Source organism: Carassius gibelio, chromosome B1 (assembly GCF_023724105.1).
Source record: "Carassius gibelio isolate Cgi1373 ecotype wild population from Czech Republic chromosome B1, carGib1.2-hapl.c, whole genome shotgun sequence".
NCBI lineage: Eukaryota > Metazoa > Chordata > Actinopteri > Cypriniformes > Cyprinidae > Carassius > Carassius gibelio.
In genome coordinates, this window is record NC_068396.1 from 8,662,054 (window position 1) to 8,690,002 (window position 27,949).

The following is a 27,949-nucleotide window of genomic DNA, read 5'->3' on the forward strand; positions in this document are numbered from 1 at the left end:
CGCAAAGACTAGGGGAAGTGTTTGTTCTAGAGGTAGAGGAGATCAGAGGATAGAACAGGGAGTCTGAAAGCCTTCGGGCTTGAATGTGACTCGGTTAACACTTCAAAGATTACAACTATCGAAACAACTCAGCAATTAAAATAAAATCAAAATATACTCACGCGTTAATTCAAATTCTGTTAATGAAGGGCTGCTCACTGTCTTAAAAGTGCTCTTAGCTGTTTGAGTTGTGAATTAAACCCGGAGAGAGAGGAGAGAGAAATTACACAAGGGACATTGTTTAATATGCACAGAAGACAAAACAGTCAGCTGAAACAGAAAGTAGTGCCACATGGACAAAATATATTTATAACAGGAAAAAACAATTTATATAAGCAATATGGTACCATAATGAAAACCAACACATTTCACCCAGTAACAATCTAATTCAAAACATTAATTTCAGTTATAGACACAAATTATATCCGTGAAAGAGAGAGAGAGAGAGAGAGAGAGAGAGAGAGAGAGAGAGAGAGAGAGAGAGAGGGAGAGAGATGAAAAAATAGACGGACAGATAGATAGATAGATAGATAGATAGATAGATAGATAGATAGATAGATAGATAGATAGATAGATAGATAGATAGATAGATAGATAGATCAACAGACAGACAGATAGACAGATAGATAGACAGACAGACAGACAGACAGACAGATAGATAGATAGATAGATAGATAGATAGATACATAAATACATACATACTTACATACATACATTCATACATACATACATACATACATAGATAAAAAGATAGATAGATAGATATATAGATAGATAGATAGATAGATAGATAGATAGATAGATAGATAGATAGATAGATAGATAGATAGATAGATAGATAGATAGATCAACAGACCGAACTACAGACAATCAGACAGACCGACAGACTAACCTCTGAACTCCGGACTGATTGTTGATTGGTTGGTTGCTGTCTTTGGCTCGTCTGGACTGTTTTCACGTGGAAGCTCCCGGTAATAGACGCGATATCCCACAAGAATACCATTGACAGTTCCCTCTGTAGGCGGCTGCAGACACAGATACATATCGAGTTTCAGTCAGCCTCCAAGAAGCAAACAGCCATTTAATTACTCCATTTAACTCAGGCTAGGAAATATTCACCTGACATTTCAGCATATGACCTGTGATGCTACTTAATGAAAGAATGTTAAAGACAGTGCGTATGCTGTCTGCTGCCGGTTAATTAGCAGTTCGAGACTGTAACAGAAAGTAATTACCGCACAATGCACGTCAGCCCAAGAGATCAGATCAACAGAGGACAAGTTAGCTGAGACCACAGGTCAGTAAAGGCCTGATCTGGTTGGTCTTAGTCTGACTCTCTCTAACATGCGTTCTCACTCTCATGTTCTATCATGGACGTGTCTTATTTAGTATGTGATCAGTGTTATAAGCAAAGTTAATTAAGATGGGGTCAAAACAGGCCAGCTTTGGAAATGTATCCGTATGTGTGTGAATAGATAGAGGAGGTACGTGTAACGACTGCTAACTAATTAGAGGGTAAAGAGTAAGGCTAAGAACCTGCTTGCCAAACATAATTAACATTGAGAGGTGCAGCTGAATACTTTGCACACAAGTCTGCTATTAAACGCTGTTGGACAATTTGAACCTCTGAACCTTCAGTTAAATGGAAAGACAGGAAAAGTTCCTGTGACACCTACTCAAGCTAAAGCTGTTAGCTAAAACTTAGTGGGCATTGTAAGCATCACAGGTGTGCTCTCCACATGAGGACTCTTCCAACATTTAGACAGTGTTTTGATGATAAGGCAATCCCAGAACACACTGCAACAAGGTTTACTGTTCAACAATTTGGGCTGGTAAAGATGTTTTTGAAAAAAAGTCTTTGTTTTACCTGCCACTGGACAATCACAGATGTTGTGGTTGAAGGTTTGATGCTCAAAATGACAGGCGCTTCATCTGGCACTAAACACACAGACAAACACAATCAATCAATCAATCAATCAATCAATCATTTGTCTATCTTTCTATTTTATAAACATTATTGTGAAAATGTTTTAGTGAGAAAATGTAGATAGAATGACGAGCTACCATTCGTCTATACACAATTTTCTCTACGTTTGTTCTTTCAAAAACTAAGAAAAAAAAAATAAAAAATTACTACCTACTCGGATCCTTTCACAAATACTCCGATCCAAAAAGCACTCTAAAAAATTATAATTCACTTTGCACAACACACAGAATCTAGCATTACCGTCCTGCAGAGTGGTAACTGGCTCAGTTTCTTTGCTGAAGGCACTGTCTCCCACATCATTTGTGGCCATCATTTTAAATTTGTAAGAAGTGTATGGCTTCAGCCTACAAGAAAAGAGATGCATTTCAGCTCACAAACTAGATTATTCTCAAGTACCAACAGGAACCACAAGTGATGCATGTTTAGACTTCTTTTGAGAAAATAAGGGACAGAAGCTCTTGCTACAACAGGTAAGCTATCATACAAATGCATTTATAAATATAGTCATAAGAACATCCCAGTCTGTTGGGCAGACATGTCTGCTCAACCCACAATGTCTTGCTCAAGTGTTTCAACAGATACCAAACTTATGAATATTTCTTAAGGTTTACATGTTTCTAAGAATGGCTCACCATTCATTTATACTGTAATTAGTTAATATGGACTATATAATTAGTTATATTAATATAATATTAGTCAAGAATATAATTTTAGTCAACTGCACAGATTTGTTATTGCTTTGCAAACTTTGAGGGGACGTGGGAAAGGGACACAGGGTTGTGGGTAATATATATCAAAGTGGGCCTTCAGGGAAACATTGAGTCTGTGTGTGTGTGTGTGTGTGTGTGTGTGTGTGTGAAGTGAGCAATTAGGGATTTGAGAATCAGGACTCTGAGGGTGCTTGTGTCGTTGTGAGTGTTTACGAGTGTGTGTGTGTGTATGTGAGTGTGTGTTCATAATTAGGGCGTTGAAGACAAGGACTGTTAGTGGCATTTCTGTTTTAATAGATGGAGGCATTTACTCCTCTGAGAATCAAGATGGTTTAAACACAAACATCCTCTTCGTTCAAAACACTCAGTTCATGCAATTATGGAAAATCTGTGTGCGACAGAGAAAGAAAGAAATCGAGACCAACTGAGGCAAAGCACTGTAGCAGCATATACACACAAACTACACAGGAAATAAATGGTTGCATAGGCTAATATCAGTAGGGACATTTACATTGCTGTATAAAGTATGGGAAAATTCAGAATATAATCATCGGCTCTCGGAAATGAAATGAAGCAGGAAATGAAGTGGCCCTTCATTGTGGTCCATAAAATAAAAGTTGATGATTTCTTAAATATGATGAAATATATTGTTCAAAAAGTCTGGGATCAGTGAGATTTTTTAAAATTTACGTTTTAAAACGTTTTAATATTTCTATTCATCAAAAAATCCTGGGGGAAAAAAGGGTTCCAAAAGATAGTAAGCAGCACAACTGTTTTAAACAATGATAAAAACATGACATTTAAACAACAAATTATCATAATAAATAGGTTTCTTAAAGATCATGTGACACTGAAGACTGTCAAATTCAGCCTCGCCATGCCAAGAATATTTTACATTTTTAAATTAGAATTTAAAATATAAAAAAAAATCTGTTTCTTGTCCTTTTGATTAAACAAATTCAGTGTGTGTGAAAGGCTTCTTTCAAATATCCTACAGACTCCAAACATTTGAAATGTACAAATATAACGGTAATGTACGTAAATTCAATTACATTAAATACAAATTGAAATTCACATTCAAATTTCACAATTCAATTTTAGCCATTGTCTGTATTCTCAAATCAGCATACCGTGTATGATAGCAGTGCAAACTACTGTATATATTGCAGAAATATTAAGGGTAGTACAGTTGTACTCTAAGCATAGTGATTGTTCATCATAGTGATTTTGTGATATGCATTTATTCCATCTGTGTGCCACATTAAATAGACTGTGCAAATGCACTTTTGCGTGTTATTCATGGTGCTTCAGACTCATCTTCTCTGCCTGTTTTGCAGTCAGAAGATGGCACGACGAGTCACTGAATGTCAGTGAAAGGCATATGTGGGTAATTAAAAGGACAGGAATGTGGGTTGTGGTTAATTGAGTGGTACTGAACGCACATATGCTCACATGGTTCTGTTACAACACAGGTTGAGAAAGATGCTGTTAGAGGGAGGCAAGTCCTTTAGCTTGAAATATTTTTCCCCTTAATGCAAGTGGACATTTAGAAGATGACAGCATGAATCACACAGGTGATGATGAGAAGAACGAACAGGCAGGGTGAAAGAATATGAGCTAGTGCTGCAGTGCTGGAGGATGGAGAGCAGAAAACAGGTTAGTGAGCGGGTGGAGCTGAATGAATGTGTGATTGGACATCAGGCCACCCGATGGTCAGTCTGATTATGATTGCACTCTCTCTCCCACTCTTGCTCTGTCTGACGATTTCACTCAATTTTTTTATTCTTAATGATGTCTCATCAGTGTCACTGCACGTCTATAATATAAAATGGCCAACATGCTTTGTGTAATTTCAATCTTTTATATTGAAGAGCCTTGTTTGATTCAGTCCAATAGGGGTTGTTTCAATTTTAACCCTTTTCATTCTCACTCTGACCCTTTCACACAGCATCCGTACTGTGGGATGAAGTGATGGAATCAATACCATGGGACTAAACCATTATTATAATTGTGTTATTTACATAGCTCAGGGAATAGCATTTTGTGCGTCCCAAAAAATTCAATAACATCTTGATGGTACGTGTCTAAATATGGTATTGCAATGGTACCATGCCGCAAAGAAAAAAACAAAACAAAAAAAAAATTGCACATCTACAGAAAAACATGCTGGAAAAAAACCTATAGTATTAATGTGATACAAAAATAAATAAATAAACAAACATGCAAAACAAAACAAAACAAAAAACAAAACAAGGTATTACCATGGTACATGTCCTAAAAAAACAACACATACTTTCTCTATGTAAACAAAAAAAAAATAATACATGCCATTACTTATGCACCCATGTTCAAAACAAAAAGCATCTAACATGATCAAAAAACATGGCATTTCCCTTTCAATAATGCCCCAAAAACGATTTTGTTACTTTCTTGTTGTGCAATATAAAAGATTTACGTGTTGAACTATAGCTTCAATTATTTCCACGTCTGCAGATCCCTTCCTTACAATGAGCTCTAGTGTGCCTCCATTCTGTGTATTTTAATATCTTCTGTCAGTCAGAGCTAAAGCACATTATGCTATAAATAGTGACTGTTCTTGTACCAGCTGTTGGCCACACAGGCAGATATGTGCACGTGTTTTACCTATCCACCTCCCAGGAGGTGTTATTATGACCGATGGAGGATGTGTGGATCTTCCACTCGCCATCCGGCAGCTCTAATGCCTGCAGGGTGAAGTAGCGCACTGGGGAAGAGCCGTCTCCTCCCGCCATCCAATGAAGTCGGAGCTTATGAGACTCCACCCCTTTCTGAGGCACAGTGAGTCGTCGAGGGGGCTGCGGCCGCTCTGTGGGACATGTGTAATGAGTCACTGCTGGGCATATGCATGTGTCACAGACCCGGCTCTCGGCTCGTTTTGAGCTCGGGTTTAAATGCAGTCAGCTCCGAGGGGCCACATGCTGTTTTGACAGTGTGCTTTATCAGCTGACATTTGACTCAGACAAACTGACTCCATGAAACACGAGCGTTTCAGCGGGATTTTAGCCTTAGTCACATCCAATTTGTCACTGTTAATGTAAATAATTCTACAGTAGCCTAAGTAGTGAACAATTTGATGATAACCCAATTGAACATTAACCCTTCAAACATACCTCTTTTTTCGGTCGTTATGACGATGGCCTCCTCCGGGGGTCCCCAGCCCTTTTGAGTGCGCGCTGTGATTTGGAAAACATATGCAGATTCCGGAATCAGTCCTGTCACTGTGAATTGACGCGCGTTGGATCCCACCTCAACCGTGGTAAACTTGTTGGGGTCGTTGATATCCAAACGGTAAGAAATTTGATAACCTGAAGTAACAAAGTCAAAATTACATCAGAACTGCTGAAGTACATTGTTTAACTCTCTGCACTGTCACTGTAATATATATTCACTATTATTAACAATCATGCTAATTAATATATTAATAAAATATGTAAATTATACATAATGTATTAGGAAATTCTTATGAATAATGAATGCTTATTAATATACATTTATTTAATAATAATAATAATAATATAAATAATCAGCATCACTAATAATATTAATAAATTAATAATGATATTTCAATGTAATAAATATTGTTAATATTATTAAATTATTATGTATGTATTATTATCATTATTAATAATACAAATAATTTAGATATTAATATATTTATAAATAACATTATTATTATTATTATTATTATTATTATTATTATTATTATTATTATTATCAATTATACATACTAGTCGTATTAGGGAATACTTAATTTATATTGATGAGTATTATTATTTGATGATGATAATAATAATAATAATAAACATCACTAATAATATTAATACATTAATAATATTATTATTGAAATGCTAATCATAATTATTGTTAATATTATGTGATTATGCATGAATTAATATTACAATTAATAACAAGAATCCTCATCACCATAATTAATAATTATCATCATTAATAAAAAAAATCTGTAAATAATTTATAATAATTTATAATTAATATATAATTATTGTTTTTATTATCAACATTTAAATATGCAAAAGAGAACTGATGGGAAATGCTTAATGATGTAGTTTTTGTGTTTTTGGTGCTTGATAGCAACAACTCACAGAGTTTCAATGTATGGAAAAGAATGGTATTAATATTCCACACAGCCATATCAAACAAACCACACAACTCATTTCAAATCAGCTTACAACAATCCATCTGGTGTGTCATCATTACAACGGGCTAAACATATGAGGCGTCACATTTTTAAATACATTTTTATAGTCATTATACAAGTTCGCAACAGCAGCCTTCCTTCATAAGAGTTAATAATCCTCTTCTAACTGCAGACAAGGCTCATTTAATTTTAATGCAGATGCTAAGACCAAAGTGTCCCATGGAAGATCTCCACAGTCTGAGAACATGCTTTAACCTGGAACCATTTATTACAGCTGCAAGGGTGTTTTTGACATGAGGTGCTGGAGAGATTGAGGGGGTTAAGTGCCTTGTAAACCGGGAAAATCTACAGAATGGCCGAGAGAGACGTTCTTATCTCTGTCACATGGGGAGTTTGGTGTTAGCGTGCTCCGTTTGGAGGATTAGCATGGCGCTACAGAGCTGAGGCTGGTTTTAATTCAATGTTTTTTTCCCCTTTGCCTTGTCTTCTCAGATTCTTATTCACCCTTTCTTTCCTTTTCTCTCTTACCCTCTCTGAACGCACAGCTCGCTAAGATCCTCCTTTATTAAGAGGCCATCGCTAACCCAACCCAAAAAGCCCAGAGGGGCCTATGCAAAATCCTCTGCTTTTCCCGCTTGTTCCTGAGCTCTCGCTTTTGATGGGTTTTCTTTTTCCTTTTTTTTCTTCTTCTTTTTTTTTCATGTTACGCTAGAGGCAGAAATCAACTTGAACACTTTTTTCCTCCTTTTCTTTGCTGTTACAGAGTAGCTTTTCCCCTGGAAATGGAGCGAAGGAGGCAAAAGGACAAAAAAATGGCCAACAATCAACTGTTCAGGCTTTTTATTTTCCCTCATCTATCATGGTAGAGCTGTGACCCATGTTAGGTGGTTCGGTACTCATTTTTTAATGTCTGGGTTGCTGTGGTGAGAGCAGTAAGCCGTGTAATTGGTCGGATCGTCGCCCCCTTGGTCAGGCACATTTTATTTGTGCGCCCTGTTACCACAGCAATCACTGATCCCTAACTACAGGACACATTACAGCGGACACTCAACGCTATAAGAGAAGGATAGCAGGAGAGACCATGACAAAAAGAAGTATGGTCCTCTCTCTTTGGAGTGTTACCAGCTGTTGGGGAATAGATAAGATCCCCAAAGTTGCAAATACTAAAGTCTCAAACCCAAAGAGATATTCTTTATAAAAGTTAAAAGTCAACCATACCCTCCTAAAACAGCTCGTCTTCACATGCTCCCACGTCTAGGTCACTCTGTGGGAAGATTTGCATAACAGTGTCCAAATGTTCACGCAAAGAAAGAAGGCATAACTTTGATTCTCGCTGTAGTATTGCTGCTGCCACCGCCATGTTGTGGAGACGGACGCTGTGTTTCGTTGTGAAAGCGAAAATACTTTGTTTGGTCTTTCAAAAGAGGACACAACTAGAAATCAGTGCATATGTTGTATTTACAACACTGTTCTAGAACAGTTCAACCCAAGTGTTCAGGTGTGTGCAATGCATTTTATGGAGAACTGTTTCCTGATCCTGGAAGAGTAGACAACATTACCGTCTGCTCTGACTCACAGTCTGTAAGTATGTTTACACACGTAAAGGATTTTCCACTGATGATTCAAACGTGAGTTTTAAGTAGTGTAGAGTAGGCTGCATGTTTGTCGTTTCTCTGATCACAAATGCAGATATGGTTTTATGTTTATGTGGCGCGATGCAATGCAACGCGTAAAAAGACAGTATAAGTCATTATAATCTGTATTTATGTCCCCACTGGATGTAACAAATGGCTCATTTGTAATGGGTTTTATTGTTTTTTCTTCTGCATCTGTGTTTTGTGGGAAGTCGTGGCCTGGTGGTTAGTGAGACTGACTCCTAACCCTAGGGTTGTGGGTTCGAGTCTCGGGCCAGCAATACGACGACTGAGGTGCCCTTGAGTGAGGCACCGAACCCCAACTGCTCTCCGGGCGCCGCAGCATAAATGGCTGCCCGATGTGTGTGTGTGTTCACTGTATATGTGTGTGTGTGTTCATTGCTGTGTGTGTGCACTTTAGATGGGTTAAATTCAGAGCATGAACTCTGAGTATGGGTCACCATACTTGGCTGTATGTCATGTCACTTTCACTCACTTGACTGGGACACACAACATCACAATATGGCAAGGGGTGTAACATTTCCTTCACACGCTTGAGGCATTCGGCCAATCACAACGTACTAGATAGCTGGCCAATCAGAGCACACCTAGCGTTTCAGAAAGGCGGGGTATAGAGGAGAAACAATAATGTATGTGGAAAAAAATGTTTTTTAACGTTAAACATCAAATACACATTTCATTACATCAACTACACAAAATAATGTTCTTTTTAGCAACATTATATGACCCCTTTAATGTTTCTGAAAGAAGTCACCAAGGTTCCATGTACAATTACAGTTTAAAAGGCCTGTTTTCTATTTTAATAGTTTATAATGTAATTTATTCCTGTGATGCAAAGCTAAATTTTCAGCATCATTACTCTAGTCACATGATGCTTCGGAAATCATTCTAATATGCTGATTTGGTGCCCAAGAAACAGTTATTTTTATTGTAATTGAAAACTGTTGTGCTCCATACGATTTTTGTGGAAACTGTGCCAAATTTGTTTCCAGTTTTCAACAATATTGAAAAGTTGAAAAGAACGGCATTTTTTGGAAATTGAAATCTTTTGTAAAATTTAAATGTGACCCTGGACTTAAGTCGCTGGGGTATATTTGTCGCAACAGCCAAAAATACACTGTATGGGTCAAAATGATTGATCTTTCTTTTATGCCAAAAATCAATGCGATATTAAGTAAAGATCATGTTCCATGAAGATATTTTGTACATTTCCTTTGAACAATTAAAAACTTTGTTGAAGGCAACTTTGAAGGCAATTTTCTCAATATTTTTTTTGTATTTTTGTTTTTGCACCCTCAGATTCCAGATTTTCAAATAGTTGTATCTCGACCAAATATTGTCCTATGCTAACAAACCATACATTAATGAAAAGCTTATTTATTCAACTCTTAATGTCAAAAACCTTATGCCCTAGTTGTACACTTATGACTGGTTTTGTGGTCCTGGGTCACAAATGTCTTTACTGTCACTTTTCACCAATTTAATACTTTCTTGCTGAATAATAGTATTCATTTCTATCAAAAAGCTTACTTTTTTATGTATATAAGCACATATGAGTTTTTGCACAGCATTTTGTCTTTTTTTTTTTTTTTTTTTTTTTAGGAGTTAAAGAAATTGCTATATTTTCTAATTTTGCTAATACTTTTTACTGTGAATGTATACCGTCTTCACTCTAACTGAGATCCTCATTGTTTTTAAATTGATAAATATGGCTATGATTTCAGAAAGTATACAATAAAACTGCCCTCTAAATATCTTCAATGTATTTATCTACTTTTCATACCTTTCAGTACCTTGCAGTATGCTAAAAAGATTAGCTTGACTATAAAGTAGTTTCCCCAAACATGAGAACACAATGAAGTCTTTGAAGGAGGACAGCGATCCAACAAAAGCAAGCAGTATGTCAACACTGCCAATATCTCATTAATGCACGTGGAGTTGCGAACACAGCTACTTCTAAAGCTGTATCTGTTTTTACAAAGCAACAAAGAGATTAAAGGTAGGCAATTTTTTTTCAAACGTTAAAATACTTTCTCCTATCCCAGCTTAAGGGATTAGCTCATCATTTACTCATCCTCATATCACTCCAAACTTTTATGAGTTTCTTTCTGTGGAACGTGAAACATTTTTGAATAACGTACCTGTCGCATTTTCCAAGCAATTACTTTACAATGTATGGAGAGCTTGTGGTGCGAAATGGAAGTTGTGCACTATAAAAGTATCATAAAATCAATCCATAGGACTCTGCATTATATTCCCTTATGCGTTCCACATCCAGACCCGCTTGACACACTAACATTGGCTCAATTAGTTTGATGTTGGACTACTGTGTCTGTTATCCATGACATATGAAGTGGTGTTTGGGAAGCTAGTAATTATATTTGTAACTCCATATACAAATCCATAAACAAATCAAGGCAAGGATAAGACAAAGAGAAACAGACATGAGCGAGACAGACAGAAGCCTTAAAGAGAACAAGAGAGATCAATAAAAGAGAATGATAATGTGTGAGAGAGATACTGACAAACAGAGAAAGAGAAATTAAATGCCAGAGCAAAAAGAGACACCAGAGGGACCTCAATCCACCGATCAATATTCACCAACAGGCTCTTGCTTTCGATACATTACCACTGAAACTCAATTAAGAGCTAGAATAAAAGTGACACTGCAGTAAAGCAACAGTATCATATCAGCATACATATATATGTATGGACTACTCAGTATAATGATGATGACCTGATCTAATGATCGGTTCTAAACCGGTTTATAGGTTTGCTTTCTGAAATCCCTCCAAGGTCACTTAATGAATGTGGCATCGACGCCTCATTCACACCGTACAGTCAGATGTTCAATAACTGCGAGAGTAACTGACTGCTGTTGAGGAAAATCAACACAGAAGAAGGATTCACCCCTCGTGAAAGTCACATTATCGGTGTATCCTCATGTATGAAATACATTACAAAGATCTGAGAGGATAAAATGAGCACTGGAACACTGACAGCTCCTCTCTGATTGAAGATCTTTGGTTTATAACGTTCAATCCTACAGGGAGCAATTGATCCAATCAGCAGAGAGCTCTGTGTGCGAGTGCGTGTAGAAAAGAGGCAGAAGGCAAGAGATCATCCGAGGTAAAGAGGCTTCACATTTCTATCACTATTAAGGGATTATATGATCCATCACGGGTGGTTAAGTGTCCATAATCCAGTCATCTATAGCTGCGCGTCAGTGTCTGTACGGCCCGTAATCTTGATAACGGCATAACTGAGGCGGTTTAATCTCAATACATGGTTAAAATCCCAATACAGAAAACCTCATAACACACACACGTACATACTGACTCCAATGTAATACACAGCATGTCCTTGCAATAATAACATTTCAAATGGCCCAGGGTGCAATGGGAACAAACAGACCTTCTTTAAGGCCTCAAACTGCATTTTTACTGCAGATGAAGATTAGATTCTTGAGGCCCTTACAAGAATATGAGTTATAACTAAAGCTGTCACTTTTACTTCGAAAATCGATTGCACAATCGATCCGACCAACCAAAAAAAGTTTTGAAAATGAAAATAGGGAATCGATTTTAACCAAATATGTACACTATTAATTTTAAAAGAATTAAACAATTAAAATATAGATATATGTAACAAAACTCACAAACAAGCAGAAAAAGAAAATAAAGAATTCCGAAAGTGCAGTATGCGTTGCGAAAGCTAGACAGAAAATACCAGCAATTTTACGCTCTTATAAGACCTCTTATGCTGCGTTGCGTTCACACCAAACGCAAAATGAGCGTCTGGCGCGAATTATTTGAATGTTAAGTCAATGTAAAGATGCGTTTACGCGCGTCTGGAGGTCTCAATCTAGTTACAGGAGATTCTGAGTTATGAAAAGGACCGTTGCAAGCTAAAAGCGACTGGCTTTTGTGGTGGAAAATTGGAAGTAATACCCCCACCTTGCACAGCTGTACCTGAGTGTCCCTGGGACATCCCTGGGTTGGAGCGCATCTTCTCAACAGTTGGACATATTGTGAATAAAAAACGCTCTGCTCTGGACCACGAAAATGTTGATCAACTTGTTTTCCTATCCAATAAATTTGTAATGGTGTCGGTTATGTTCAATAATTATATATTTTTTTAAGGCAATTTAAAGTTTCATTTTTTTAACAGTTGTTTGAAATTGATTATTTAAAATTTTATTTAAAATTTTTTTGAATTGTCTAAATCATAAATGCAGCTGGGCTGAAACTTGCAGTGATGTTTTTCTTTTGTTATGGCAGCCGTCCCCTCTGCACATATATTTTTTGCTGTTTGCTGTTTGTTATTCTGCCAGAAACTTCATGCCAATAAATAAGAAATATTGCTGACTTGTGCATTTCCAGCGCTCTCTTTACGTTCGTCCGTTATTTGACGTTGAAAAAGGAAACGTCTTTTTTTTAGACATGGAAAATCGATTTTACAATCGATTCAATGAACATTTATGTCTTAAAAATCGAAAATGATGTTTTCACAAAGGTGACAGCCCTAGTTATAACATCTGTAAATACATAAATACAAAACTGATAATTTTATAAATTTACTTGTAATTTAGCTAAATACCTATATTTTAGGAAAAATGTACACTGAAATGCCTAGTTCTGGCGTAGGCTGATGGGTGTTAACGTAACTGATGATATTTCACAGCATCCCAGGTTGCCAGATTTACGACACCAACAGGAATGAGTGCACTTGACGATTAATGAAATGAAATACGCTGTGTTTTCCATCAACTGGCAACATTGGATGGCGAAATACAATGAGGTAAACTGGCAGTGGGTGGGTTTCACAAACTAAAACAATGACAGACATTCCGGCCCAGGAACGCACATTTTCAAAGAAGAATTACTGACTGTAGCATTGTTTTAAAGATAAACAAGTATGTTAACTTAGCATGTTTCTTAAATCTCTGCAAATATATTATGGTGTTTTTAATGCTTTAGCAGAGTCAAAAACTTACATACAGCACCTTTAAATATGTTGAACAAATAAAATCACTCATCTTCACTAGTTTCTGCAATCGTCATTGCTATGGTTGCGTAAGTACATGTGGGGCGGAGATTTCAAAATAAGGGCGAGGTCCTGTTTGGGTGTAGGCGGGTTTGTTTTGGTGCTTTCCAAATATCAACATCGTTTGGCAAAATTGGCTTAGCGCATCTTTAAATCATTTTAAATGTGCGTTTTTATCATTAACGTACTATATTCAATCCATTAGTTATTACATTTTCTATTTTCTGTCTGTGATATGTCCAGATTTATATGGCTAGGTGAATGTGTGTGTGTCTGGATGTGTAGCGTTTATGTTCTCTTACCCATAATGATGCCGTTTGGCTCCGAGGGAGGCTGCCAGACAACCCTGACAGACGTGAGACGCACCTCTGGAAACACCAACCTGACAGGTGGACCAGGAACTGGAGAGAAGAGAGGGAGGGAAAGAGGGAAAGAGGGAGAGAGGATACATGTATTTAAAAAGGATTACTGTAGCATACATTCTGATTTCTTGTAATGTAGCACATATTTCAAACACTTCAAAACATCTGTTTGTGGGGCCAAGCTTTTATCTCGGCCACGATAAATATGACATTTTAATCTCTTCTCACACACACACACAAAGTCTCCCTGTAAACTTCTAATTCCTTAAATCCATAAATATAAATATTAGTGTTTCATAATCCCTCATCAAACACATTTAACTCTGCCAGTGGACACTAGGCCAACAGTATTAGTAATCCACTAGTTCTGATATGTGTGTGTGTAAGTGTGAGTCAGTGTGTGTGGAGAAGATTCACATAGACATTCCAGTATCTGGTATCCCTGGTATCCCTGTACATTTCCAAATGAATGTTGCTCCATTGAGCCGATTAAGAAAAATGACAGAAAGAGGGCATTTGTCATTCCGCTGGCAAGACTCCACAATCCACATATGAACACACTCGCTCATTTCAAAGGGAAAGATGGCAGCTTACTTCCCCTCGCCGTGGAAATATATTGCATACATGTGAGTACATATTTCTGAGAGAAAGTCTCCGAATGAAATTTTATTGCTCAGAGGTTGATCTTTCATAGCTCAGGAGACTTAATGAGGTTCCCACTTGGTTGAGTCTCATGAAAAGTGTCAGATAATGCCAGTGTCATATATCACTTCAGATTTAAAAGAAGTCTATTTCTTTTTCATTATGACATATAGTTTCATGATAACTAAGCACGTTTCCCCTCCAAATTCTCATTACCATAATCTGAAAAACATTTTATTCTCATTACTGCAATGCAAAAAATAATGCCATTTAAATTTAATTTTTTATTTTATTTTTTTATATTGAAATACTTAGTGTAGTAAATATACAAAATAATATTTAATCCGTAGTACTGAACATTCGCTGAACATTTAGTAATTACAAAAAAATTAAATTAAATAAAATTATAAATAAAATAATGAATTATTTTATTATTGAATTATATATATATATATATATATATATATATATATATAAGTTATGCTTACTATTTTTGTAATAAAAAATGGGTAATTAATGCATTAAAACTATTATTCGTTAAAGAAGTGAGAATTAAAATATACAACAATTGAATTATAAATACAATAATTAAAATAAGTATAATCAGTTTAGTAACTGAATATGGAATAATTTAGGTTAAGTTAACAAAAAGGAGACACACATGAGGTACTGCAGACTTCTCAGGTAAAACAAAACAAAAAAACACCTTAAAATTTCTTTACGAATTTCTTTAATGTAATTTCTTTCTAAGAACAGATTGAGATCTCATTAGTGAATTCTGAGTGAGCTGGGATAAGAAAACCGAGCGAGTGAGAGTTGGTTCAGACAGGTGACTCAAGCGAATGCAGTGATGCAGGATGAGGTTTCATGCAGTGGGGGCACCGTAAAGCCAGGCGAGTGTGTGTTTGTCTGTGTCTGGAGCCACGTGGGAGGTAATGCCAGTCTGAATGTCAGGCACAGCTGGAAACCACCAGAGCATGAAGCAAGGCATAACTACGAGCTACCATTATGAATGTGTGTGTGTGTTTACTGGTGTGTGAATGTGTGAAGGAACATCTGCTAAATGGGTAGCTTTCACTCAAGTCAAATTTTTACCCAATGTGTGTGCACGAACATTTATTTTAGCTTTTATTATGCATGTGTGATTTGTCATAACCAGTGGGAACGTGTGAAGAATTAGATGATGCGTTCTGTTCAGTGGGAGATGCATTGATTTTATTGGTTGCTTACCATCATCCTTGGTTCTCTCAGCTGTGGGGGGCAGGCTGGGTGGTCCATCTCCGACACGTGTAAATGCGAGCACCTGAACCTCATACAAGATGAACTTGCTGAGGTTTTTTAAAAGCAGCAAGTGAATCTGGTTCCCGTTCACCAGCTGGACCTGGGGAGCCCGCTCTGAATCTTTTTCTTTGTATAAGACCTAGAGATAAAAGGAAACAAGAAAATATAGGTCACGTAGAAACAGATTCAATGTGATATTGAGTGTTGGAACGTCCTAAATTCAACAACAACAGTACAGTGTGTAGTAGTATTTGCTAGTTACCACTTACTATTCTATACACACTATTGCTACTTAAGGTTAGGGATTTAAGCAAACATCTGGCAGATTATTGAGAATATGAGTATTCAATTCACATTTTAGTGCTTGTTTACAGGAGTGACGACTGTTTTCTACAATTAAATCAACTGCTGAAAAATTCAGGCAGTGAAAACCACATTTACAAAACTTTTATGCGATGTGCCGGGAACCAAACTGAACAACTAGCTGTAAATGACTTATTTAAACACATATCAGAGTAGTTGTTCCTGCATGCAAAAATCACAGGGAATGTGGTACATTTAAACTCAGTAGTGTTACCGGATCATTCAGGAGATTTGCTCCCATATTTAAATGTATGTATGTGGCAATAAAGACATCGCTATTTGGGGAAGTACGCAACCATACAGCAACAGCTCACAACACTTGAGCATCTTTTGCATATGCAAACATCCCTGTTCCTTCAGATAAAAACTACAAAGAATAAAATAAAATCAAGTTCAGGTTTTGCCTCAACTTTGGTTCTGACTTTAGAAGAGATCAATAATTAATTGTGTTATTTCATCCCCCCCTCCCCACTTTTAACAGCCTAAGCATTTTATCAATTGGCTTCTTCCGACAGTGTGTAAAAGGAAAAACTATTTCAGCAGTTTCATGATCTTGCATCATGTCACTCTACACAGCCTGAGCAGAAAATGGAGAAAGCCTTATACAAGCAACAGTGCACATGGGTTTCAGTATCTTCATACAGTTTATAGATGTGAACTCAATACAAACTATGTTCGGCTGAATGTATGTGCATTAAAGCATGTGGAAGAACTTTTGTGCATATCAACAGCTCTTTGTGGTTTAAAGTGCCTTTGGGCGGATGATACAAGCATTACATTAGATGTATAGTAGTGTACTGAATACACTTTTTTGCTACGGTGCTTAAGAATGGTTCTGCTGTGTTGTTGTTAGGCTGTTCTGGATGGTTTCTTTCTTTCCCACATCAAACGAGTCCACCTACAAATATCTGCATGGGGATATGGCTCAGGTTCCTCCTCCTTCTACTTATTCTGTTTTACACTTGTAAAATGTAGGACAGGTACTTGGCACTACCCATCGATTGTTGATTGGATGAGAGCAAATCTGAATGAAAGCCTGCTGTCGATTTTGGATGAGCGCGGGGTTTAAGCGGAATAAATTACTGGAGAAGTCTGGCATAAAGATATCTGTGGTTTTGCCAGAAGATTGGGTTTCGACATTTTGATGAAACAATACAAGGTCGAAACACTGTGAAAAAATTAAATCATCCATGAAATATATTTGCTCCATTCACATAAGATCTATAACATGCATTTACAAAATAAGGTGAATTTTCATTCTTTAAACATATATTTTTACTGGTGTCAATCTTATTTTTTTATTTTTTTACAACACATATATCTATATTACCATAAACTTAATATATGATGCTGTGTGTTGTGTATAATTAGTCTCAATAAAAATGGTTAATTAGTGGACATACTAAATCACAGTCTGACCAAAAATGACAAGTTTGCAGATATGTTCAAATGAATACATCACCCAAACCTGAAACTTCTGTCATCATTAAGATGACGTTGTCATGTTTCAAAAATACTGGACCCCACTGACAGTCATTAAAATATCTTCCTAGCACTGCTAATGATTGCCGTCAGACGTCTCCACATACAGTAGAAATTCACCCTTCTGCAGTGTTTTGGCAGGCAGGAATCTCCAGTCAAAGCCGTGGGGGATTTTAAGGGTCTTAAAGCATTCCATTTGATATAGTAACCGTACCTTGTAACCAAGGATGTGTCCATTCTTCTGGTGTTGAGGGACCGAATCCCACGTGACCAGTATACTTGTGGAGCTCATTGCTTCTGCGCTCACATTTTCCGGCGCACCAGAGGGAACTGAAAACACATCCATATAAATAGCCATTTTATACTAAAGCAAAAACCTACACAGGGCCACATCTTAGGGTGATTTCACAACACTTAAATCAGTTTTTCATCCTATTGGAACAATAATAAGATAAAAGATTCCCATTATCATTAATAATAATATGAACAAACAATTCCACCAAGTAATACAGCTCATTAGCCTAAGGCTGATGTCTTACCAGCCAACGCCGAACAATTTATTTCAGTCAGGGTTTCACATCTACTCAGTATTTTTGCTGAAATCTCACTCCTTTCTATTGGAGTCTGTCACATTTACTGATTAAAAACGGAAGAGGGCTGACAGCTTGAACAACAGCCTCTGACATTTCTCTCTGATTCGCTGTCATGTGAAGCTCGCCCAAATAAGACCCGGAGAACGGCGTGAGCATAAACACTTGTAATGGACTGATTTAAGATACAATTTGAAGGGGGAACTTTACCCCGTGAATGTGTGAGATGTGTATTTGTTCCTTCAGGGCTTGCTGGCATATGTTCATGCGCAGCTTCAGTGAGATAAAGATTTTCATTTGCTAAACGAAGCGACAAAGGCACTTTCTTATTCTTTTAGTTATTTAGGTGTAGGATTCCAGTAGATAAGTTGTGTTTTAGTTGTTTCATAAGGAAAATGATCCAAAGCAAGGTGTCAGATCATCAGTTTGATCAAAAATTAAAGGGACTGTTCACCCAAAAATGAAAACTCTGTCATTAATTATTCTCTAATGTTGTTCCAGACCCGTCAGAACAGAAACAGAGCTTTCTGGTCCTGCATAGACATCAATAGAAATAATTTGTGCTGCTGACTTCTGTACAAACTGAGGCTTTTGTAGGAGTTTTGAAGGGAGACCAAAAAGTTAAGAATAACAGTAATCTAAACATGACATAACCTAGGAGTGTACAAGAATAGCAGTGGTACTTGTTGTTAGAAAAGGACAAAGACAATTTATATTTAGTATGTGAAAATAGGTGGATCGGACAGTGTTAATTTTTGAGAAAAAAAATTATATGTATATAAATATATATGTATATCTTAGCATATAGCATATATCTTATGCTCATTGCGACTGAATTTATTTGATCAAAATACAGCAAAAACAGCAACACTGTAAAACATGAAATGTGGTGACAAAGCTGAATTTTCAGCACCATTATTTCAGTCTTCAGTGTCACATGATCCTTTAGAAATCATTCTAATATGCTGATTTGTTAAGTACATTTTTATATTTATATATAAAAATATATATTTATATATATATTTTTCTAACCATGTAAAAGTCTTTACTGTCACTTTTGATCAGTTTAACGCAAATAAATTCTATAGAGTATCAATTTCTTTATATAAAAAAACAAAACAAAAAAACAACCTGAGCCCTAACTTCTGAACTGTAGTGTATGCTCAGTGTGATCTCTCAAATGAAACCACAATCAAAAGGAAAATGAATGGAGAATCGGATGTTTGAGATCTATGAGTGCCCGCCCCACCAGCTGTCTCTGATCATTTCAAACTTCTCGATGTTGTCTAGGGGTCGGCAGGATCATTAAGTCAGCAGGGAGTCACTGGAGCTGCTAACACCCACCCGCTGTTAGATGTGGCCTCGGGCACAGACTCCATCTGAGTCTCCGACGGCTATGTACAATGTGCCTACGACTAAAAATCGGCTAGTAGGAAACTGGCTAAATTTTAGAATTGCTAAGGACTGCAGCAACTTGTGGCATTAATCTAAAAATGAACTGACATATCTTTAAAAGAATTTAATGCAAATATCTGCCCTACTGTATACTTTAGCTATCTGTCTTATAACACTCAAATAAAATGAAAAATGTATCAAAATGGAAAAGGGACTGTAATGCATTAACACAACGATGCTTAAATTAACATAATTCATTTGGGTACATACAAAACAGCAACTATGTTTTATATCTTTTCCTCACATGCATGACATTAAACTTTGGAACAAACATCACTGAACATTTATTTTGATTGAAATCAAAGGTGGAGAAGCTACTTCTAAATCAAGCAAAGTGTTGTCACCTGACTCTTTAGTTTTGCCCAGCACAGGACTGCCCCAGGGTCCAGGCCCGATGCCATTGAAGGCCTGAATGCTGAGCTCGTACTCCGTCCACTCCTCAAGTCCCTCCACCGTCGCTTCCCGAGACAGGCGCTCAGAAACCGTCTCCATCCGGGGCTGGCCAAGCCCATCTGCTCTCTGTGCGCGTACACGGTAACCCACGCTTTCAGGATTTCCGTTATAAGCTGCCTCTGGAAGCGGCTACAAAACATGAAGAGGAAAAACATTGGAGCAGGACAGACTTTAATAAACATACAGCAATAAGAAGACCAGAACTCAACTGGAATTTCATTGCATTAGATTAAAAAAAATAAATAAATAGAGCTCCAGCACATATTTAAAAAATAAATAAATAAATAAAAAAAATTAAAGGAAATAAACTATTATTTTATTTGGTAATAACCCATGAAATTGACAACATGTCAATAAAAATGTTACTACTTAATATTTTAATATAGCTACTTAATATTTCTATTTCAGATAAATGCTGCTCTTTCTATTTACTAAGGAACATATGGTTTCCACAAAACATTAACAATTCAAAAATGATATTAATAAGAGACGTTTCTTGAGCACCAAATCAGAATATTAGAATGATTTCTGAAAAATTGTGTGAAACTGAAGACTGTATTAATGATGCTGAAAATTCAGCTTTGCCATCACAGGAATAAATTACACTTAAAATACATTCAAATAGACTACAATCAAACAGTTTTTTTTTCCACAAAATTACAGTTTGTTCTGTATTGTTTTATTAAATAAATGCAGCCTTGTTGAGCATAAAATACTTCTTTCAAAAAAACATCCTACAACCCCAAATTTCTGAACAGTAGTTCAATAAAAGAAAAAAAAACCTAAATGCAATTAAATTAAAGAGAGAGAAACCTTAGTTGTCTAAACACATTTTGGCAAATTATAATGGAATGGTACTGAAGTTTAAGGGCTGAAAAAATAGAACTAATTTTCTGCACACCAATCATACTCAACAGGAATTACAAATAAACGTTTCATGACTCATCCCGGTGGTTCTACAACGATCTGGATGAATGAAAACCTTCACAAGCGTCAAATTGTGTGCAGCAAACAGAAAGGAAGTTCTTTAATCTCCTCATAAACATAAATTAAATGACATTTCAAATTGGCTGTAATGCAGCTCAGTCCATCGCCTGCTTCAGCTGTGCATTGCACGTTGGCGCACGGCTCGGAGACATTTTCCAGCGTCGGATGCCAAGAGTTCGCACATGGTTGCTCGTCTAGTACTTTAAAGCACACTTGAAACCTTACGATGTTCACAGCTTCAGTACGGTGACTGCTTGAAAGCGTTTCTATTAAAATGCTTTTGGCAAGCTGACGGATGCTGATGTAAGTTTCTTCACAGGCATTGCCCAAATCAATGTTTCAGTCTTTATGGTCTCCACAATAAGCTGGGAATCTTTAGTTGCTTGTAATATCATGTTTTGAGACATGGTATATATATATATATATATATATATATATATATATATATATATACTCTAAAAGCTATTTTGTCTATATTAATACATTTTTTTCCACCTACAACATGTGACACGCTTGTTTCACTTTGGTTTATTTTCAAGTTGGCTACTAGTGGCTAGTGAATAAAATTCAAGGTTTTTGTGCTGAAACCCTATCGATTTTTATTCAATCAGACATAATGTTTTTTCAGAACAAAACTAATTATAGCGTAATTAAAAGATAAAATAATTCAAATAAAATCTCTCTCTCAAACACAGTATGTTCGATTGAATAAAAAAGACACAAAAGTAACTCCATATAACACCAGAATGGTTAAGTAAATGAAAACTAATAAAGAGTTTTTTTCCTAAATATTTCTGAAGCTCAAAGCATTTCCAAAGCAACTCCTCATAAAATCCATCTTACAGAGTCAATTCTCCTCATTAAAGACATTAACACTTAAGAAACTTGGGTTGCTTGGTAAATGACGGAAGAGCGGTAAAAATATAACCTTTTCTTCAATGACAGCTACACAGAAGTTTAAGTACGAGCGTAATAAATGACTATCCATAAAAACAGGTTAGAGGTTACTGTTTTCAGAGCTCGTGAAGTACTGCATTAAGCACTATTATGTCCTGAGGGTCGTTTTTTTCAGTACCAGCACACCACAAATGTGTTACAACAACCGGCAGAGGCTTTGCAGAAGCCGTTTTTTAGATTAAATGGAGTCCTGTCTTATGAAATGACAGCCTTCATGTTAGGTGCCTCTACAACTCAAATTCTTCGATCGCTCTTCAGGCTTTGAAAAGGTGAGAGGGGAAAAAAGGAGAACTGAAGGAGAAAATAACAGCAATTACATCTGATACTGACAGACACTATGGCTCCTGATAGCAAAAAACAGACAGGAAAAATAAGCTGTCAACCTCTTCCAGAATATCCCTCACCTACAGTATAAAGGGTGCGCACAGAAGTGCAACCAACAGTATTTGTGTCCATCTCTGCGTGTGTTTGAGTATGTGTAAATCCAGGTTTTATAATAACGTTCACACCAAATCCAGAACCACCCACTTTTGATGCAACAAAATAAACCCAATCTTTTTAACAGGTTTAGTGCAGAACACAAAGTCACATTAACATGAAAACCTTTATTTGGTGTGGACCGTGTGTGTGTCCGCTCCTCACCTCCCAGCCAATCCTCAGGCTGGTTTCACTAGCAGAAAACACTGTGAGATTTGTCGGGGCCACATCTGGATTGGACTGGAGGGTCTGCATCACACGAGAGGGCTGACTGAAGGGACTCGAACCCACTATGTTCACCTGCTTCATCCTGAACCTGAAATATATATATATATATATGTGGAGAGAGACAAAAACAGCATTTTTAATTCTCCAATCTTGCTATTAAGTAGCATGAGGACGGGGGACTTTGGACAGGATAACAGATCTCTACAGCCTCTGATCATCTGTAATCTCTTTAGGACAAGATAGGACAAGAATCAGAAGACAATCTTTCCACAGGACCTTCAGAAAATCAATTAAGGTGAGAAATAGAAAAGGGAATGAGAGAAAGAGCGAGAGAATGAAGAACAAATGAAACATAATGCAGTCTGCAAACACCAACATCAAAACACTCAACAGGTTTGTGAAGGTACAGTACTTACACTGTTGGGCTCGTTTGTCACCACATTTGAGTTCATCAGGTTGATGTTAAAGTAGTTTTTCATTCAGCAAAGGAGAGAAAGGCTAACCTGTATTGAGTAAATGGGATGAGATTGGGTATCTCCAGAGTGTCTGCGGCTGGTGGACTGTCCATCTCGTACAGAACCTTCCATTCCTCGTTCTCATCTACAGTCCCCACCTGTGGACACACAGGATGACTTTCATTTAAAAAGATATATAAAAAAAAATATCCAAATATCCAGTATGACCGTCATTTCAAACTGTAGCATCACTGCAGTCAGAGGACCTCACTGTGTTGCATGTTTATATCAGCAAGAGACATAAATAGGATGCATTGTTGTAACTTTTCCAAGCAGTACAGAGATGACACAAAAAAACCTGCATTATTTTATGATAATAAAATAATAAATAGTTGATAATATTTATTAGTTGATAATAAATGCTGCTGCATCAATCCCCATCAATAATGTATGTTATTAAGTTAGAAAAAAGTCATTTTGAACTTTTAATGCAATTTGATCTACAACTTCCCCATTAAGTAAATAGCTAAAAAAAAGTTTTATTTTGTATTTATTTATTTTAATCAGGTGCACTGGAAAGGGACATATTGTAATCTTAATGTACAATCAATGTACTATTAAACTAGTAATATGTTTCTTCATTGTTTGTCTAATATTTAAAATGAAATTATTGTATAATTATAACATCAACAACAATAATAATAAGCATTATTTTGCACCTTTAATAAAATTTAATCTAGTAATGCTGACCAAAAAATTAGCTAAGAAAGTTAACAATGCTAACAATGACTAAGGTAGGAAAATTACACATCACACTGGAAATGGAAGACGGTAATTTCACTGCATTATCAATATAATATAATATAATATAATATAATATAATATAATATAATATAATATAATATAATATAATATAATATAATATAATATAAGTGTTCCATAAGAACAATGTGAATGTGGCCTTAGTAGTATTTTTTACTCTATAAAAAATAAATAATAATAATTACTAAAGAATCTATGGTGATTTCTTCCTTATGTCTTCATGAACAACAACCACAAAAAATATATAAAAGACTACAAATCCATTTTAAAGCAGACATCTTATAAAATATTTTTCCTGGGGCGAAGTTGCATCATTGTCACCTTTTTCACCCCACAAGGGTTTACATCCACAAAAAATGTTCATACTGTTTAATGCAGTAACAGTAAAAGCAGTCCGGTAGTATGCTAATTAGAACATATTACCAATGGAGAGATGAAACTGGGCATCAAGATATGTCAGAGATATTGATATAGAGATATTTTTACATTTATAATGCGGTTTTGAGTAAAAATTCCCAAACGTTGGGTAGTCAACTGACATAAACATGACAATCAACAGTCAAAAATTGGATGTTATGATTACAGTTGAGACAGCTTACGGTTCATATCAGATTTCACTTGATGTATACTGCAAATATGGGCAAACGTAGGTCCCCCACACTGTGTATAGTACACATCCTGCATCCCTCATTCCTGTTATGGCAGGGTGTCATTCCAAATATACAGAGTCAGATTCAGCTGGCAGAGCTGATGATAGAAAAGCTTCAGATTGACAGTAAAAAAAAAAAGCAACAGCAAACCCAAGCAAACTGCCCGCAGCTCACACTCCATATCAGTGCTGCTGCCTTTGTTTCTCTGCTCTTTGTTTTTTGTTTTTCACTAATCAAAAGCAAGATGCTTTAGATTCTCAACAATGACATATGAGTGCCGGAAAGGGCTTGTTTTTGTATTTTATTTTTTTAACCACCTTGATCTTAATAAGGCCGTAATGAGGTAATGAGCTAATTAAAAAGTGGATCCACAACATGAAAAAAAAAATCTACAAAGAGACACTGGGTAATGCAGCCAGTCATTATCTGCAAACAAAAACTGCTTATCATTTCAAACGTCACAATCAAGTGACTCACATTTCCTCTAGGACCTCACTGAGAGCTGCTTCCATTTATCCATAGAGCAACCTGTGATTAATTTCATGCGGTTAGCTCTTTCCTATCATTATCATGTATAAACTGTCAAAATACTTGAAAAGGGCCATATTCTACACTTCTAAAGCATTGCAATTTCCCACTGAAGTTCACTTTTAATGTTAGTCAAGGTTTCTTATACAGAAAACAGTCATCATCTTACATTTTTAAGCCTCTCTCTGACCCTCTGACACAGTTTTTGGCTACTGCACTTTTCAAATGTCTATATGTAAATGACCTTTGGTGTGATTGGCCAACCTCATGGTTCATACTATCATTCATCAGAATGGGCTAGGGAATTTAAAGGGAAAGTTCACCCAAAAAGTTTATATTTATATACACCCTATATATATATATATATATATACATATACACACACACACATATATATATATATATATATATATATAATGAGAATTATGAGAATTGAGAATTAGATTTTATTGGAAAGGAACTGGTTTTGGTGGCAAAAGTTTCAGTGTATGAAAAGACAAGAATGTTTATATTCTATAATAAAATAAAAAATATAAAATAAAATAGGTAACTGTGACTTCTTATGTCTCACTGTTTTAATTGCAATTCTGAGTTTATATCTCAGAATCTAGAAATCTAGAAAACTCACAATTATGAGAAAAACTGTCACAATTATGAGACAACAATTCTGTGAAGTAAAAAATGACAAATTCACATTTGCAAGGGGAAAGATGGTGAGATAAGATTAAGATGTTACCAAGTCATAGTTCAGAGTAAAAAGTGAATTTTGAGTTTATATCTTACAATTCTTAATTTTCCTCCAGAATTTCAAGAAACAAAGTCCATATTGCAAGATATACATTTCGGAAAAAAAAGGCAAAACAGTGGGATAAAAAGTTGAATGTTGTTTTAATTAGCATTTTAAGACTGAACAGGTGTTTGTATAAAAATGTTGGGTGTCATATATTATTGAGCTCCTGTTGGTGACATTATTTTTGCAGCTTAATATCCATGAATAATCTGGTTGGACTGGGGAGAGAGGAAGAAAAATGTGGTTTTCCATGATATGTTCTTTTCAATATTCCAAACCATATGTTAGAACAAATTGTACTTGGTTTCCATGTAAACACTGCATCCACACAGCATGTTTTGTGCAGCACTGTTCGAGCAGAGGAAAGGTGAATAGATTACAAAGGGAATCGGAATCGGCAACCGACCTGGTCCAGGATACAGCTGTGAAGAAGTCAGCTGTAAAAAAAACACCCCAAAACAAGCTGATTTCTAACCCATAGACTTAAGACCCCATTAGTGCCACCTCAGTACCTCTAATCTTCGTCTCTCTCTTCTCTCATCCCTCCCTCTGACTCCCTCCTTCCTGCTCTCCCTCGATTAAACAGTATTAAAGACAGGAGTGAAGAAAACGAAGGGGAAAAAAGAGGGATCTCATTAGAAGGAGTTTTTCTCTTCACGCTGCACAGCGCTGGACGCCCTCCAAGAGGGGCTTAACACATATGCGCGCACACACAAACACACACCACACCTAAAGGGCTGGGAGACATGGTGCATGACATCTCCTTAGCCTCCTCGTACTATGTCAAATACAGAGTGTGAGCTTGCATGTGTGTTTGTGTGTGTGCGTTTTCTCCAGGGGAAGATGTTTTAGTGCAAGAGCAAGCCTGTTTTTCCCTGGAGATGAAGTACCTGCCAGACAACAGCATCTTCACTGGAGCACAGCCTGTCAGACAAGGGCATAACACACACCCACAAGTACACAAATACTTACACACACACACACACACACACATTTATACTTATGAGCACATATACTGAAAAGTCATATTCCACAGAGCAGTCTTGGCAGAGAGAAAATTGCAGTTTGTGGAAAAGTTAACCATTCGGCAGATGGAAAATTGCCATTCGTCACAAAGTTACATATTCTGCAGAAAGAAAACAGCAATTTGTTGAAAAGGTGGGATTTTTTTCAAAGAGAAAGATGCCCTTCAAGGCAATATTAATAATTTTGCTGGGAGAAAAATCGCCATTTGTGGCAAATTTAACCATTCGCCCTGGCAGATTATTGACATCTGTGGCAAAGTGAAAATATATATTTAATTTTATATATATTTGCAGAGAGAAAGCTACCATTCATTAAAAAAAAATACAGAGAGAAAAGTCTAATTTGTGGCAAAGTTCACCAATTTTGAGAGACAGAGAACAAAAAAAGATAGACTGCATACTAATCTGCAGAAAAGTTAAGCATCCATAAAAAATACAACTATTTTCCTGACAGACATGGGTCATTCATGTCAAAGCTAATCATTTGGCAGAAAAAGTGCAAAGTGAAAAAGTTAAGCATTGTTCAGAGAGAAAACAACCATTCATGAAAAATTTCACCATTCAACCATTTAAGTTTTATTTTCTGAGAGGGGCAGACAGAATATTGACATTTGTGGCAGTTAACCATTTGGCAGAGGAAAAAAGCATAATTTTTGGCAAAGTTAACTGTTAACAGGACAGATAAAATCTTTTGGAAAGGGAAAAGCTATACCATTCGTGCATAAGGTAACCATGTTTCTGAGAGAAAAGCACTATTTGTGGAAAAGATA

The 27,949-nt window shown here is 36.4% G+C and overlaps 1 protein-coding gene across 1 annotated transcript in view; it reads right to left on the reverse strand.

Annotated features, from left to right (window-relative positions):
* The window catches only part of LOC127949210 (protein sidekick-1), a 199,493-nt gene that overhangs the window by 13,564 nt on the left and 157,980 nt on the right, over positions 1 to 27,949 (reverse strand). The window contains exons 25-36 of the mRNA XM_052546238.1: positions 23,413 to 23,522; positions 22,847 to 22,997; positions 20,152 to 20,389; positions 17,977 to 18,092; positions 15,867 to 16,056; positions 13,935 to 14,033; positions 5,886 to 6,080; positions 5,380 to 5,581; positions 2,267 to 2,370; positions 1,907 to 1,977; positions 932 to 1,064; positions 162 to 218 (exon numbers count right to left, since the gene is read on the reverse strand). Coding sequence (XP_052402198.1) covers positions 162 to 218; positions 932 to 1,064; positions 1,907 to 1,977; positions 2,267 to 2,370; positions 5,380 to 5,581; positions 5,886 to 6,080; positions 13,935 to 14,033; positions 15,867 to 16,056; positions 17,977 to 18,092; positions 20,152 to 20,389; positions 22,847 to 22,997; positions 23,413 to 23,522 — 1,666 coding nt within the window. The remainder of the gene's footprint in view (positions 1 to 161; positions 219 to 931; positions 1,065 to 1,906; positions 1,978 to 2,266; positions 2,371 to 5,379; positions 5,582 to 5,885; positions 6,081 to 13,934; positions 14,034 to 15,866; positions 16,057 to 17,976; positions 18,093 to 20,151; positions 20,390 to 22,846; positions 22,998 to 23,412; positions 23,523 to 27,949) is intronic.